Source organism: Aspergillus vadensis, assembly GCF_003184925.1.
Source record: "Aspergillus vadensis CBS 113365 unplaced genomic scaffold BO88scaffold_13, whole genome shotgun sequence".
Lineage (NCBI taxonomy): Eukaryota > Fungi > Ascomycota > Eurotiomycetes > Eurotiales > Aspergillaceae > Aspergillus > Aspergillus vadensis.
The window spans coordinates 513,762-525,961 of record NW_020292051.1 but is presented as its reverse complement, the minus strand read 5'-3'; the positions used below and the strand labels follow the sequence as shown (position 1 = coordinate 525,961).

The 12,200-nt window shown below is 47.6% G+C and overlaps 4 protein-coding genes across 4 annotated transcripts; 2 read left to right on the top strand and 2 right to left on the bottom strand.

Moving 5' to 3' along the window:
- Nucleotides 1–61: 61 nt before the first annotated feature.
- On the bottom strand, nucleotides 62–613 carry BO88DRAFT_60031 (uncharacterized protein). Its single transcript, XM_025713001.1, has one exon. The coding sequence runs from the start codon at nucleotides 490–492 to the stop codon at nucleotides 211–213; it is 282 nt and encodes a 93-aa protein (XP_025562379.1). The 5' UTR covers nucleotides 493–613; the 3' UTR covers nucleotides 62–210.
- A 5,251-nt stretch (nucleotides 614–5,864) lies between these two features.
- Nucleotides 5,865–6,728, top strand: BO88DRAFT_341581 (uncharacterized protein; the record flags this gene model as incomplete). The annotated part of the gene is made up of 2 exons (XM_025703107.1): nucleotides 5,865–6,408; nucleotides 6,475–6,728. 2 exons carry the CDS (start codon nucleotides 5,865–5,867, stop codon nucleotides 6,726–6,728), a joined length of 798 nt encoding a protein of 265 aa, XP_025562378.1.
- A 216-nt stretch (nucleotides 6,729–6,944) lies between these two features.
- BO88DRAFT_60014 (phenol acid carboxylase) lies at nucleotides 6,945–8,108 on the bottom strand. Its single transcript, XM_025712999.1, has one exon. It carries the CDS (start codon nucleotides 7,939–7,941, stop codon nucleotides 7,423–7,425), a length of 519 nt encoding a protein of 172 aa, XP_025562377.1. The 5' UTR covers nucleotides 7,942–8,108; the 3' UTR covers nucleotides 6,945–7,422.
- A 2,329-nt stretch (nucleotides 8,109–10,437) lies between these two features.
- BO88DRAFT_389756 (MARVEL domain-containing protein) lies at nucleotides 10,438–11,970 on the top strand. The gene is made up of 3 exons (XM_025704932.1): nucleotides 10,438–10,829; nucleotides 10,935–11,201; nucleotides 11,357–11,970. Exons 1-3 carry the CDS (start codon nucleotides 10,788–10,790, stop codon nucleotides 11,573–11,575), a joined length of 528 nt encoding a protein of 175 aa, XP_025562376.1. The 5' UTR covers nucleotides 10,438–10,787; the 3' UTR covers nucleotides 11,576–11,970.
- The last annotated feature ends 230 nt before the right edge of the window (nucleotides 11,971–12,200 follow it).

The following is a 12,200-nucleotide window of genomic DNA, read 5'->3' as shown; positions in this document are numbered from 1 at the left end:
TCTCGTCTTCTTTGACTCCTTAGATGTCACACTGTCTCATCGATATATTCATAACCACTCAATTGACGTTGGAAGACAATCCGACAAAGGCAAAGCTCGAATCCACTGGCAACTCCAACCGAAGTAACGTGTATGGTCCAAGTGGTTTTTGGAAAAATACTCCAACTTGGCAGCATTAGGCAGCTGCTGAACTTAGTACCTATCTAGATGCTAAGCCCCGATTACGATATCACGATAAGAGGAGAGGAACTTAGAGGGGGAAGGTATTCCGGAATGAGTCCCTAGCCACCTACCCACCCACGCACATCCGAGAATCCCGAGGCTGAGTGAGTTCGTTCTTCGAACGAACCGGAAGCGAAAGGAAAGTGAGTGTGAAGAACAGGAGGAGTTTTCTAGTTCTTTCCCCTTTAGTATCCTAGGCAGCCAAGATCGGATGGATCTAACTGATGACCTAGGTATGTCCATGAATGGACTGGAAACGAACTGTTTCATGATAATAAAATGGAATAAATTAAATTTAGTTACTTAGTGATAGTATGGGTAGGGGGGTTCGCGATTGACTAGGCAGCAAGCAAGCAAGCAAGCAAGCATACCCGAGAGAGATCCCACTTGGTTTGGTTGGCCAAGCGAGCGAGTCAGTCAGATAGGCAGGCAGGCAGGCAGATGGATAGTTACTTAGTTGGAGAATGTGTATTATTTAGTACGTATCAGTAGTTACGTAGTAGACTAAGTAGTCATTTAGGGCATTCCGGATGGATGATGACCTCATAGGCATATTTAGTACTATTTAGTACTACATACATGGATGGCATTTCATTTAATTGATCCTGATCCTGGGAGACGGGATGAGATGAGATGGGATTATGAGGAGAGGGGTAAGGTAGGTGGTAAGTGAGTAAGTAGGTAGGACTCAGCTCGCAATGTGCATGCATGTAATGAATGCATGAATGGACCCTTCAATTCAATGATACTACTTACTACATTAACAAATAGATTGTCGGCTGACTGAAGTAAGTAGATTGTTGAGTACTGGCTATCTATCAGGTGGTTGGTTGCACATGGTATGGTAGTAAACCAACAGAGAGTGTGTGTGACTCCTACTGTGTAAGTATGTAGTACTCCGTACGTAGTAGTAGAAAGGATGCATTCAGACTATCCCTAAAAGAGAAGATCGCGGATGTTTGGAATGCGGGTTCGTGTTCGTGGGTGATCAGGGATGGACATCACTGATGTCATTGCATATTTTTTCTTCTACCCATCCCATCCCTTCGGTCCATGGGAAAAGGGAACTAACTAACTAGGGAAGGGGGAAAGAAAAGGGTTGAACAAATTCCCCAACCCCACCTCCTTCTATGGAAAGACATCATAGTTAGTTTACTTGAGAGAGGAAATTGGTACCCAGCAAATACGAAACAATAGTTCAAATTCTACGAAGTGACGGAGTAGTGCTGCTATCTACTTGGTATTTACTGGCCGCTTGGGCCCCTCGGGTTGGTGCCGGGTTGGTTGGTTAGTTAGTGGTAGACACTAAAGTAGTGAGTACTACCAAGTAGTGATGGTGGCTCTAAAAACCAGGGATCAATTTCAGTCCAAGATAGTGTTAGTCCAACCACTATCTAGTGGAAAAGGGAAAAAGGAAGTGTCACTGGTGACTGATTTGGCTTGGGGTTGATTCCACATGGGAAGTGTTCAAAAAAGCCGCCACCGAGGGTAACCCTTTTCTTTTTTCTTCCCAATTAGGGTAGGCTGAGACCCATCACAAGCTGCTTTGGGGAGGACGGAATGCTTGGAATAAGTTATTTCCCTGTTCTATTTCTCTCTGCCTGTTGTTCACTTGCAGTGAGATAAGCAGTGTCTGACCACTTCATACTGAAGTAGTAAGAAGTAGACATATCACACGCCTCTTCTTGACTGTACTGTACCGGGCGTGTGAGTGTGTGTACCAAGTATTGAATGAAGAATGAAAGAAGGTGAAAGTGGTATGCAATCGATCGCTACCCTACATACATGCATGCATACAAACAGAGACTTTTTCCGCAAGCGAAAGCGAACCCAAAAACCAAATCCTACCCACCTACCCACTGGTGGCAACAGCGGCAATAACCGACCCAACAACAACACATGATGAGCTATGAAGAGCAGAGTGAGGAGCCCGAGAGAGAAAGAGAGGTGGGGGTGTTGAGCGAAAAAGCAACAAACCCAAATGAATTAATTTCGGGGGTTCCATTCAAGGAACAGTGCTCATTGCTCGGAAATCTTCATAGCGGCCACTAGTGGCACTTGTTCCTTAGCTATGAAGGTCGAAAATAACCCCAAAAGTGCAACCCCGAAAAATTCACTAGTAAGTACCGCTTAGCTAACTAACCATTGGATGGAATTATTTTTGTCGGTCGAACCCCATCGCAACAGGGGGAAGGAGGGAAAAGCAGGGACTTTGCTGGCTAAGACGCTAAGTTGGGCAGGCTACTTTAGTACTGTTAGTTTAGTAGATGGTTACTAGTGTGGTGTGCCTGTGAGTTGAGTCGAGGGAGTGTATCAGGGACCACTAGTATTTACTGAAGGGAAAGTGGATCTCTCCGAGGGACCGCGCTAGTCGTATCGGTCAGGCTAACTAACGGTTCTCCGACAATTAACAATCCCCCTCTTTGAGCTTTTGCAATGGAAAACGGTCTACCGTTCCAGACATCGTCTCATCTATCGGATAGAGTGGATGATTGACATTGTAGTAGCATGTGATACAAAACTGATGTCTTGACTTGCTTGGTTCTGATAGCTGGTAACAACGGCAGCTACCGCTACAGTAGCTTTGGTAGGATCACCAGCCACGCTCAACCATCCTGTAGATCAAAAGGTAAATCTATAGCTCGTTGGCATTCATGATTATGCCGAGAATTTGGGAAAGCCATGATAGGTTATAGCTAGCCTCGGGTCAGCTTGTCTTACTGGCTAGCTGTATGGACACTTAACAACCTCACTTCACTTCATCTATTCCGATAATATCACTCTGATTAATTGGCCTATGGGCCATACCCCAATACCATTGGTGCGATATCTGGGCCTCTCCCTACCAGCGGCGTGCTTCAGAGTGACTCCTCCGATAATCCTCACACTTGACCTAAAGCATAACCAAGTCAAGGGTGTTCGGACATCCGACATTTATCCGTGTTGAGTCCGTGTCTCGTTACGACAAGACCCTGCGGGCATGGCCTGAGCTTTGGGCTGTATCGCTGAACTCACTAGATTCTAGCCATGCTTGTTCGAGTAGGTGTTTATCACCACGCGCTATGCAGCAAGAAACCTCCGAGACTGGGCGCATTGATTGGCAAAAGCAATACTATACTAGTAGTAGACGAGGGAAAGGCCAATATGCCGATACGCTAGCCACGTGCGGTTGGCATATAACCATTGAGTGCTCAGAAATTGGCAGACTCACCGTACTTGGCCAGACTGATCTGTCCCAGAAACATAGTAATCGAGGCGTGAGTGAGTGGGTTATTGGGAAATACCAGGTATCAGACTGAGAGCATCTAGTCTTTGGTAGTTTCGGGAACCGTTGTGTACGAAATGAGTAGGCGGATCCGAGGCAGAAAGAATCGGGAGACCTGAAAACACGCTGGTAGTCATCCACAATTGCTAGTGTAGCCTATCCAACAGCTCAGCAGGGTTCTGCAGAATTTTCCTATTAACTACTATCAGATGGATGAAAAAAGCTTGTTCGACGTTTACCGCAGAACACGAGGGATTGATGAAAGTAAGACCAGAAAAGTTCACGGGCGACAGGACCAAATTGGGTTAGTGGACAATTCGGCCGAAGTGTCAATAATAATTCACAAGCTGTCCACTGTAAAGTGTAGATTAAAGGTGCCGGTCCTTCAATATCCCCCTGCGAGCAGACTTTATCCGCTTCTACTGTACTGTACTGTTGTGCTCTCAGGGAATTGATTATTGGGGGTTGGTGAGACCAGTGTGTTGAGCCTTGACTGCTTCCTCGAAAAGTGGGAAATGGGGATGGACAAATCATCGAGCATATGTGTTCGGAAGGAGCTCCGAATAAGTTGAAAGGCAGGTCTTGAAGCATTCTCGATGTCACCGGAGGGTCCGGATGATGGTGGAAACAAGCCAAAAGCGTTTTAGTTAGTGTCCCAAAAAAAGAAATTGTATATTATCACCAGTTGGTGATTAGGACCCGCTACCGGCCACTATAGTCAGGTAGATATTAGATAAGTAATATTATTAGTCGGATTGAGTGACCAGACCCTGAAACCGGAAGATCATAGTGTTTCCCAAATCGTAAAGAATAAGGATAATAATCATAAAAATAATCAGAAGAAATCATCTCAAACGCTGGTTCCAATACGGGGCTTGGTATGAACTACCACACAATACCTGAGATACGAGATACCGACCGTACACAGAACAGCAGTCCGAGCAGGTTCACACCGACGCTGCTCATCAGCACTACAGATTAACTACTAGTATCTTGTTGGTTAGCTACTTATATGGAGACAACTTGGACCCTGAGTCAGAAAGGAAATCTCACCAGGCGCACAGCTAAATAATTAGTTACTCAGTAAGTATTTAACTAAAGACGCGTTTTCTGACTGTCACTGGGCGTGGGAAGAAAGAAAATAAAATACCACCTAACCTCCTAGTTACGATGGTGGCTGGAACATAAGCGAGTCTATTGGCCCCTGAGGAGAGAGGAGGAGCGGCGCCAGTCCCGAAATATGTGGTGAATGGGCCCTGTGACTGGCTCCCTGCTGCGACCCTGGGCGGGATTACCCTCCGGAATTACCGCTTTCGGCACAAGGTATGCGGGGGCTGCCAGTTAGCGTCGGTGACCGGGCAGCGCCAAGAATGCCTCGAGGATTCTGGGAAGTCAGGGAGTCACCGAAAGCCAGGCACCTTGGACCAATCCCCATGCGTATCCACACGCCTTGTTTCACGGGCAAGACAGTCCAACTCGCCCTGGCAAGAAAAGAATAATCTGTCCAGGACGGAGCAGCATCATACTACTACTACTCCTTCCGACTTAACCTCCAATTCCTCACTACTGCTAACTAATTCACTCACTCTCCCTCTCTCTACTGGGAATCACACCCTGATTACCTTATGCTTACCCCCCTCTCTCACTCTCACTCTCTGGCTAAATACCTCTGCTTGATTCCTTCTCCGCAACCGACCATCGGCCCCTGTCGCTCCGTACACACCCATCATTGACCGTCGCTCATCACCTCCCACCACCACCACCCCCTCCCTATCATTTCTAACAGAGACCCTGGCGCCAGGGACAATTTGAGCAGTCTTCCAACCGCCGGAACTCCCACGACCTGGTCTATTCTTCCAGCCTTGACTTGATAACTTTCAAGTATCCTTCAATTCTGAACGAACACCTCCTTTACCTCCCTACCATATCTACCGATAAGCCGTCAGCCTGCCGCCCTGTCTGTCGCGACTCCTGCACCCGATCGTCGCGGCTGCGAACGCGAATAACCCTACACATATCTACTGTCCATAACAAGCGAATAACCAAATTGAACTCGTCTTATACACTTTTGAGAATTTTACACGTCAGCTTTGGACCTTTGCGAATCCGTCTTGTTCCGCGCCTTTTATGCGTTTATAGCAAATCTAGTTCTGGCATGATTCAGGCGACCGCCTCCCGACCCTGACCATTTCCAAGCGACCACCTATCCCACCGACTGTTAATTGACCTTGATATACACCGAACCACGGTTATGAGCATGGTCTTCACCCGCTCAACGGATCTCATTGAATCATTATTGTGTCTGTGAAGCAGATCGGTCTCTCTTCTCAGCACGATTTCCGACCGTTCGTGGTACCAAATGGCCGGCTCTATTGGAATGGGGGCAATCCTCCGATCTTGTGTAAATGCCTTCGTTCTATTGCTTGTTTTTGGATCTCCCGCAATAGCTCAGTTCTGCTCATTTTGGAGCGGTAGCTGTCTCGATGCTCTAGCTCAGACTGCTGTCTCCTTCAACTTCCCGCCTCTGTTTGAGGAGAGCCTCAACCTCTACTATGGATTCGATGCCAACTCTCGAGGAAAAGGCCAGGAACCTATGACTAAAGTCAGCTTCTGGCTTGGATACAGTGCTCATCTCAATAACTCTGTTATCAACTCCAACCGCACCTCCGAGATTGCCTTGCGGGTGGGAAATCTTACCGGAACGCCGTCAGGTTCCAACAATGGCTGTGATGGCGTGTGGGGCGCACAGTGCTCGTACGACTTGATCACTATGTTGAAGCAGGCCTTGTTTGGACTCACCACCAGTGGAAGTTACTACGATGACCCTCTGGATACGGTTTTGAGTGAGATGCTCATCAACCAGCCCGTACTCTCCAATTGCCCTCCACCTCTATTCGACGTCGCTGCCATTCCCTCTATTTGTATGTTGGCTCCGGTGTTTGTTTTACCTCTTTATTATCGAGTCTCTTTTACTGACTAAAAAAAAGCTTTTGCTCAAGAAACCGATATCACTCGAATTGCAACACTCCAAACGTCCGGGTCTAGCAGTGAACCGTGGAAGACTTGGTTCATTGATAACATGACTGCCAATGATCAAGCAGCTCAAGTTGCAGTTGCCATTATTAGCAGAGCTCCATCCTACAACGGCCACCCACCCAAATATGTGGACGATATACAATTAGAGCTCGTTTGCACTCAGGCCCCGTCTTCGGGCAGTTCGTCGTCAAGTCAAGGTTCCTGACCTATGTTTCACCCTGCCTTTCTGGCAAATAAACCGACAAGAATGAACGCAAGGAATATGCCCGTCACAATTTTGGAGATCACCCACCAACTATCTTATTACACCAGAAATATCTCACATTGACTGAGATTTCTTGGCACGAGCTGTGCCTGACCTGGGTTGGTTTCGACGAACAGCAGGGTGCCCACCCTTACCCGACATTATATGACACAGCTCTGTGATGCACTTCGACAGGAAGAAATGAGGCACCCGAAGATTGGTGACATAATACTGCGACAGACGTGAATAATCCCGTCCGTCATTGAGAGGTCAGCTGCTGTGATATATGCCGCTGCGAAGGCATCTGAGGGAAAGGCCAACGGTTACGGATGATGACTCGGCTCCCGACACCTGATGTCATTTAGAATCCGACCGACTTCTTTCCCCTCCGTGAACCCCGGTGGATTAATACAGATGCACAAAAAGGGGTAATCCATCTACACCCAAACGAAAGAAAGACAAACGAGACAAGCATTGCATGTTTGCTAGTGAAACGTCAAGATTCTAAAGGGTATACTGGATATTTGTGAACTAAGTACAAAATAGAATACCATTTCAAATAACCACCATTAAGCCTTCTTCCTCCTATAAGCAATCCCTCATTGAACCGCATAACCCCACTTGCGATGCGTACGTTCCCGCGAACTCGCCTCGCCTATAATGTCGGCCATTCCATGTCAATCGGCTCCAAATCACCAGGGCCTCGGAAGTCCTCCAGGATGTCTGCTTGTTCGCTCAAGAGCTTCCGATCCGTTTGCTTGCCGATTGTGGCCAATCCTCTCCATCTTTCCATATCCTTTGCATTCCGCTTGTCGCCGTGAGCCGCCTCCGCTTCCTCCCAATGTCCCTTGGAGAAGCCCAGCAACGTGGTGATGCGCTTCCGCGGAATGTCATACACCAACGAGCATATAGTACCTGTCTCCTCAAGCCAATTGCACTGCCAAAGTTCGCCCGGTCGAATGCACTGGTACGTGGCCGTTTGAAAGTTCTTCCGGCCGGCCATGGGACCGCCATGGATGGCATAGACGATGCGGTCCTCGTTATAAAACCACATTTCATAGCGCCATTTCTCGGGGTTGCCTTGGGCGTCCTGCGCGGCGTAATCGTATATCAAATGACGGTCGCGAATGTCGGTGTCGAACGGGGTGTCTTTTAGCGATGGAACGACTGGCATGATTGATTTGGTTTGGATACTTTTGGATGTGGATGTGGGATGGGATGAGAGGTGGAATGGTGATAATTATGTTCTGTGGATGAGACAGTTCACCGTAATTCGGGATATTAGTTTATGGTTCCAAGTTGAACCTCAATGGCAGTTTATGCAGAAGAATGAATACAAATATTGACCACCACCACCACCACTCCCTTTATATATATAGTTCTTCCTCGTATAAATATACCCATAAGTTAACACAGTAGTAACTGCCATCCACCTTCCCGGTACCTTCATTCACTATTTTTGTTTTGCTTGCTTCAGTTTTGCCGGGGATCTCTCCCGAGTCGACAGCGATGACATCACGACCCAAGTGGGACGGAAGTCCCCATCCCTCCCCGGTTCGCTTTATTTTTTCCTTTAATCTTTTCTTTGGTAGGGGTGGTGTGTCCTTAGTATTCTCTTGCCGGTTTTGCCGTTTGGCTTCTTCTCTCTACCATTCGTTCCAAACTGCTTGTGTGGATTTCCATGCTTTGGTGAAGTATGGATCCACCTGCACTACTACTAGGACGACGGTCATCTTATGACAGTGGCGAATTGAGTAGTAGTCAAGGCGGGATAGATGATTCGGCAATTGGAAGCTTAACTTTCGGGCGTTTGAGCCTAGGCTCATTGAATGGGTTGAGTAGGGCCTAGGTAGTTTGATTGCTGCTGCCGGCTGTTTCGGTACCTGTGCGTGGGTTGTGTATTGGTAGTTGCGCTGGGAACATAAATCGTCTTATCAATGTCACTAGGGAGATTAATGGGTATGTGGCTGTTTGGTTGGTATTTAGATGCATTTCTTCAGGAATGGATGGTGCTTTATTCTAAGTGTGTTAGGGTGATGCAGTGGTATATGTGCATGTGCAGATATTGTACTACCCTACTAGATAGGTAGGCTCTGAAACATTGAGTGTATCTATTCATGAGTCTGAAGAACGCTCACGTGTGATGCTTGGTAATCCCTGAAAAGATGGGGAAGATGAAGAGTGCGTGGGGATCCTGTTGTTCATTCTGCATCTATCGTGCCTAGTATAGCGGAGTTGATCATTCATTCCTCTCTATTTCCCCTGTATTCGCTAATTGGAGGACATTGGACGATAGTATGCTAGCTGTCCTTGCTGTTGAAGCCTAGCCCGTTATTTTCTTATTAGCTGATGAACCGTTAGACTGACATCTTGGACTGTCAGGTGTACGAATGATGCTCCTTGTTCAATGCTACAAATGAGTCAAAATACCTAGTATGTCCAGGATACCTCTTGAATACCAGGAAGAACGACCCGAGCACAAATGCGCAGGAGAGGATGCGAATCGAAGATATGAAATGTATTATCGGCAATGTTCTCCGCTATACCAACATTGCCAGATGCTTCTATCATCAAGAGATTGGCTACCAGCAGGAAGGTGGGTATATAGATCTTTCGGCACTGGTGTGCCAAGCCTGTTGATCAATGCTTAAGTTGATCGTCTCTATGTCTTCTCATTGGGGTACTATATTGCCGGCTAGCATTATCCCCCCTATTACATTGATTGACTATTCGGCACATTGATTGACTATTCGGCAGAGAAATATGCGCTAACTGCTGCCCACATGCTAGATATATTAAGTGCTGGAGCATCTCCTACAATTACATCGGCGCCAATTGAGTTTTCGAGACACCAGAAGCCTTGTACACAGAACCAGGCAATTCGGCACACATTCCCAATGATCAATGATCGATTTTGGAACAGCCACAGGTGGATTTTAGATTGGGCTGGGCCTTTGGGCTGCCTGGTTGTGGGTGTCGTACCACCGGCCCCAAGTCGGCGGGCTATCCGTCATAGGAAGGTGGATATGGAAATGTTGCTCTCTTGCTTCTTTCACCTTTCCCGTGATTGTGACAGCTAGATATTCAATACTGAATTTTTTAACGGTCTTTACCTGGCATAGGCGCGGGGTTAAGCGTGTGAGTGTGTGGGTGGCATCCTTTCAGGGTTGCGGGAAGAGAATGAACAATTACACTTGCGGCACAAAGCAGATCATCCGGTCAAGGATATGTTGGCTCCTGTTTGCTGCATGTGTGGTTCATGGAAATCCAGCAAGCTCTATGGTTGGGCATCATACTGGCCAGTCGAGAAGCTAGAAGCTCTTTCAGCTACAACGTTTAAAGTTTGCGGGCCCACTGGTTGGAGAGCTTAATGGGGGATCGCATCCCACCACAAGCTTGAATGGCTCCGCCCATGGGTGACGGCATTAATGTTTCATGCTCGGATGACCTCGGAAGTGATGATAGTATAGCGGCGCTGTCTATGTATCAATCGAAGCGGTTGATTGCCTCGAGGAAAAATCTATAGAAAATAGCGTTAAGGAGTACTTTTTCAACGTGAACGGGGAATGCGTGGAGCAAACTGCAAAAGCGCCCAACAGCGGCAAGCTGGGCACCTTTGGGTTCATAAGGGAACTACGAGTCAGTGCTAAAAGACAAACACCTAGACCGCTGTCCCGCTCCATTCCACCAGCTGGACGATCTGTGGTGGAAAACTTCAATGGTGCAGCAGTGGTGGTGATTTCATGATTCGGGCCGGCGCATGACGTAGCAGATCCCTGGACCGGCGCATATCGTCATCGTTCGTGTTGCCCGATCATCCCGCACTGAAGATGATTATTCTTATAATTATCACTCCGTCTAACTAATGGCCCCTCGTCCCGATTTATTAATTTCCCGGTGCCGGATCTATTGAATCAGATCGATAATCTACAATCTGCACAACCCGCCAGACACGCTGCCCCCCCGTCAACTTTCAACCACCACAACCCATCACTCAGTATATTCAAATACACCACCAAGATGGTTGCCAAAGCTATCCAGCTCGGTCTACGGATCTGGGAGGTATGTCGACCTTTCTCGAGCCATGAGCACCTGCTCTAGCTGGACCTGCAAAGCAAGCAAGCGACGCAGTTGGAAAATCTGGACTAACGCTGAAAATGGCATCAGTTCCTCTGGACTCTGCTCGTCATGGCCCTGATCGGTAACATGATCGCTGAAGCATTCGCCGGGAACCCATCGACCATCAACTACACCATGTTTGTTGCAGCTTTTTCGATGTTCACACTCTTCTATCTATTCCCAGCGACAATCAATATCGACTGGGCCATCCACCCAATCTTCTTGATCGCTATCGACACGCTCAATGCGATCCTGTTCCTTACGGCCGCCATCGCTCTGGCTGCGAAATTGGAATGCCACAGCTGCAGCAACGATGTACGTATAGGTGCATGATTTTCTGCCTTATCAGTCGGGGAAACTATCCACTAAAAAGTGGAGAGTGGAGTTTTCGTCCCGCGAACTCCCCAAAAGATGATGCACCACAGTACTATAACCTTAGGGCAACGCTGACTTGTGGATACTTACTCTAGTCCTACACGCTCCACAACGAAATCACCAATGGTGCCCATAACCGCACGAAGCGTTGCCGTGAGGCTCAGGCCTCGACGGCATTCCTGTGGTTCGCCTGGGCTGGCTACACGGCCTCGATGATTCTGTCGATCATCATGTCCCGCCAGACAAGTGTCAACCTTCGTGGACGCACCGGTCCTGCTCGCGGTGTTACCCGCCCCAGCATGGCTCAAGTCTAAACAGTGGTCCATATTCGCTTCTCCGCCTGGGCTGGGATTACGTTTACCGAAGTTAATGTCGCTCCCAGGAATGGAATGAAACGAACGATGAAGCGCAACTGGACCAAATCTGCAATGAGATGCAATTGGACACAGAGCGCTGATTTCTGACTGATGAAACAACCTAACGATTCTCATCACGTTCACTACTAATATAAAGAAAAAAAAGCAGTCCTGGCAGTACTTGGCCAGGAACTATGGCTGGGGATAATTATAATCGGGGTGGGAAGGAGTTCTGTGTGTAATTCTAATTGTGTGTTCTATTGATATGTATTTGATAGTTTGTAATACCGATTGATCCAATGTATCGAGGCTGTTGGATACTGTCAAAATGTCAGATGATATTTATTCCCGTCATCAAGTGAAGTCAGATGCCTGTCCACAACGTACAACTCTTTAGTGACGCAGGTCTGGGGGTTACTGCTCTAGGTGAGAAGCTGTTAAAGATACTCCGAGGCGCGATGTGAGAGAAATTCATATGCCGACCGGGGAAGAAGCAATTAGATCGAGCAGCTTAGAAATCCAGGCAGGTCACTTCGGAGGCACGGGAAGCTGCATTTCAGCTCCTCACTAGTCGCCGCATGAT

Coding starts and splice junctions, on each gene's coding strand:
- BO88DRAFT_60031 (XM_025713001.1), bottom strand. CDS start 492: ATGAAACAGTTCGTTTCCAGTCCATTCATGGACATACCTAGGTCATCA.
- BO88DRAFT_60014 (XM_025712999.1), bottom strand. CDS start 7,941: ATGCCAGTCGTTCCATCGCTAAAAGACACCCCGTTCGACACCGACATT.
- BO88DRAFT_389756 (XM_025704932.1), top strand. CDS start 10,788: ATGGTTGCCAAAGCTATCCAGCTCGGTCTACGGATCTGGGAG. Junction 10,830..10,934: donor TCGGTCTACGGATCTGGGAG/GTATGTCGACCT, acceptor AAATGGCATCAG/TTCCTCTGGACTCTGCTCGT. Junction 11,202..11,356: donor GCCACAGCTGCAGCAACGAT/GTACGTATAGGT, acceptor TACTTACTCTAG/TCCTACACGCTCCACAACGA.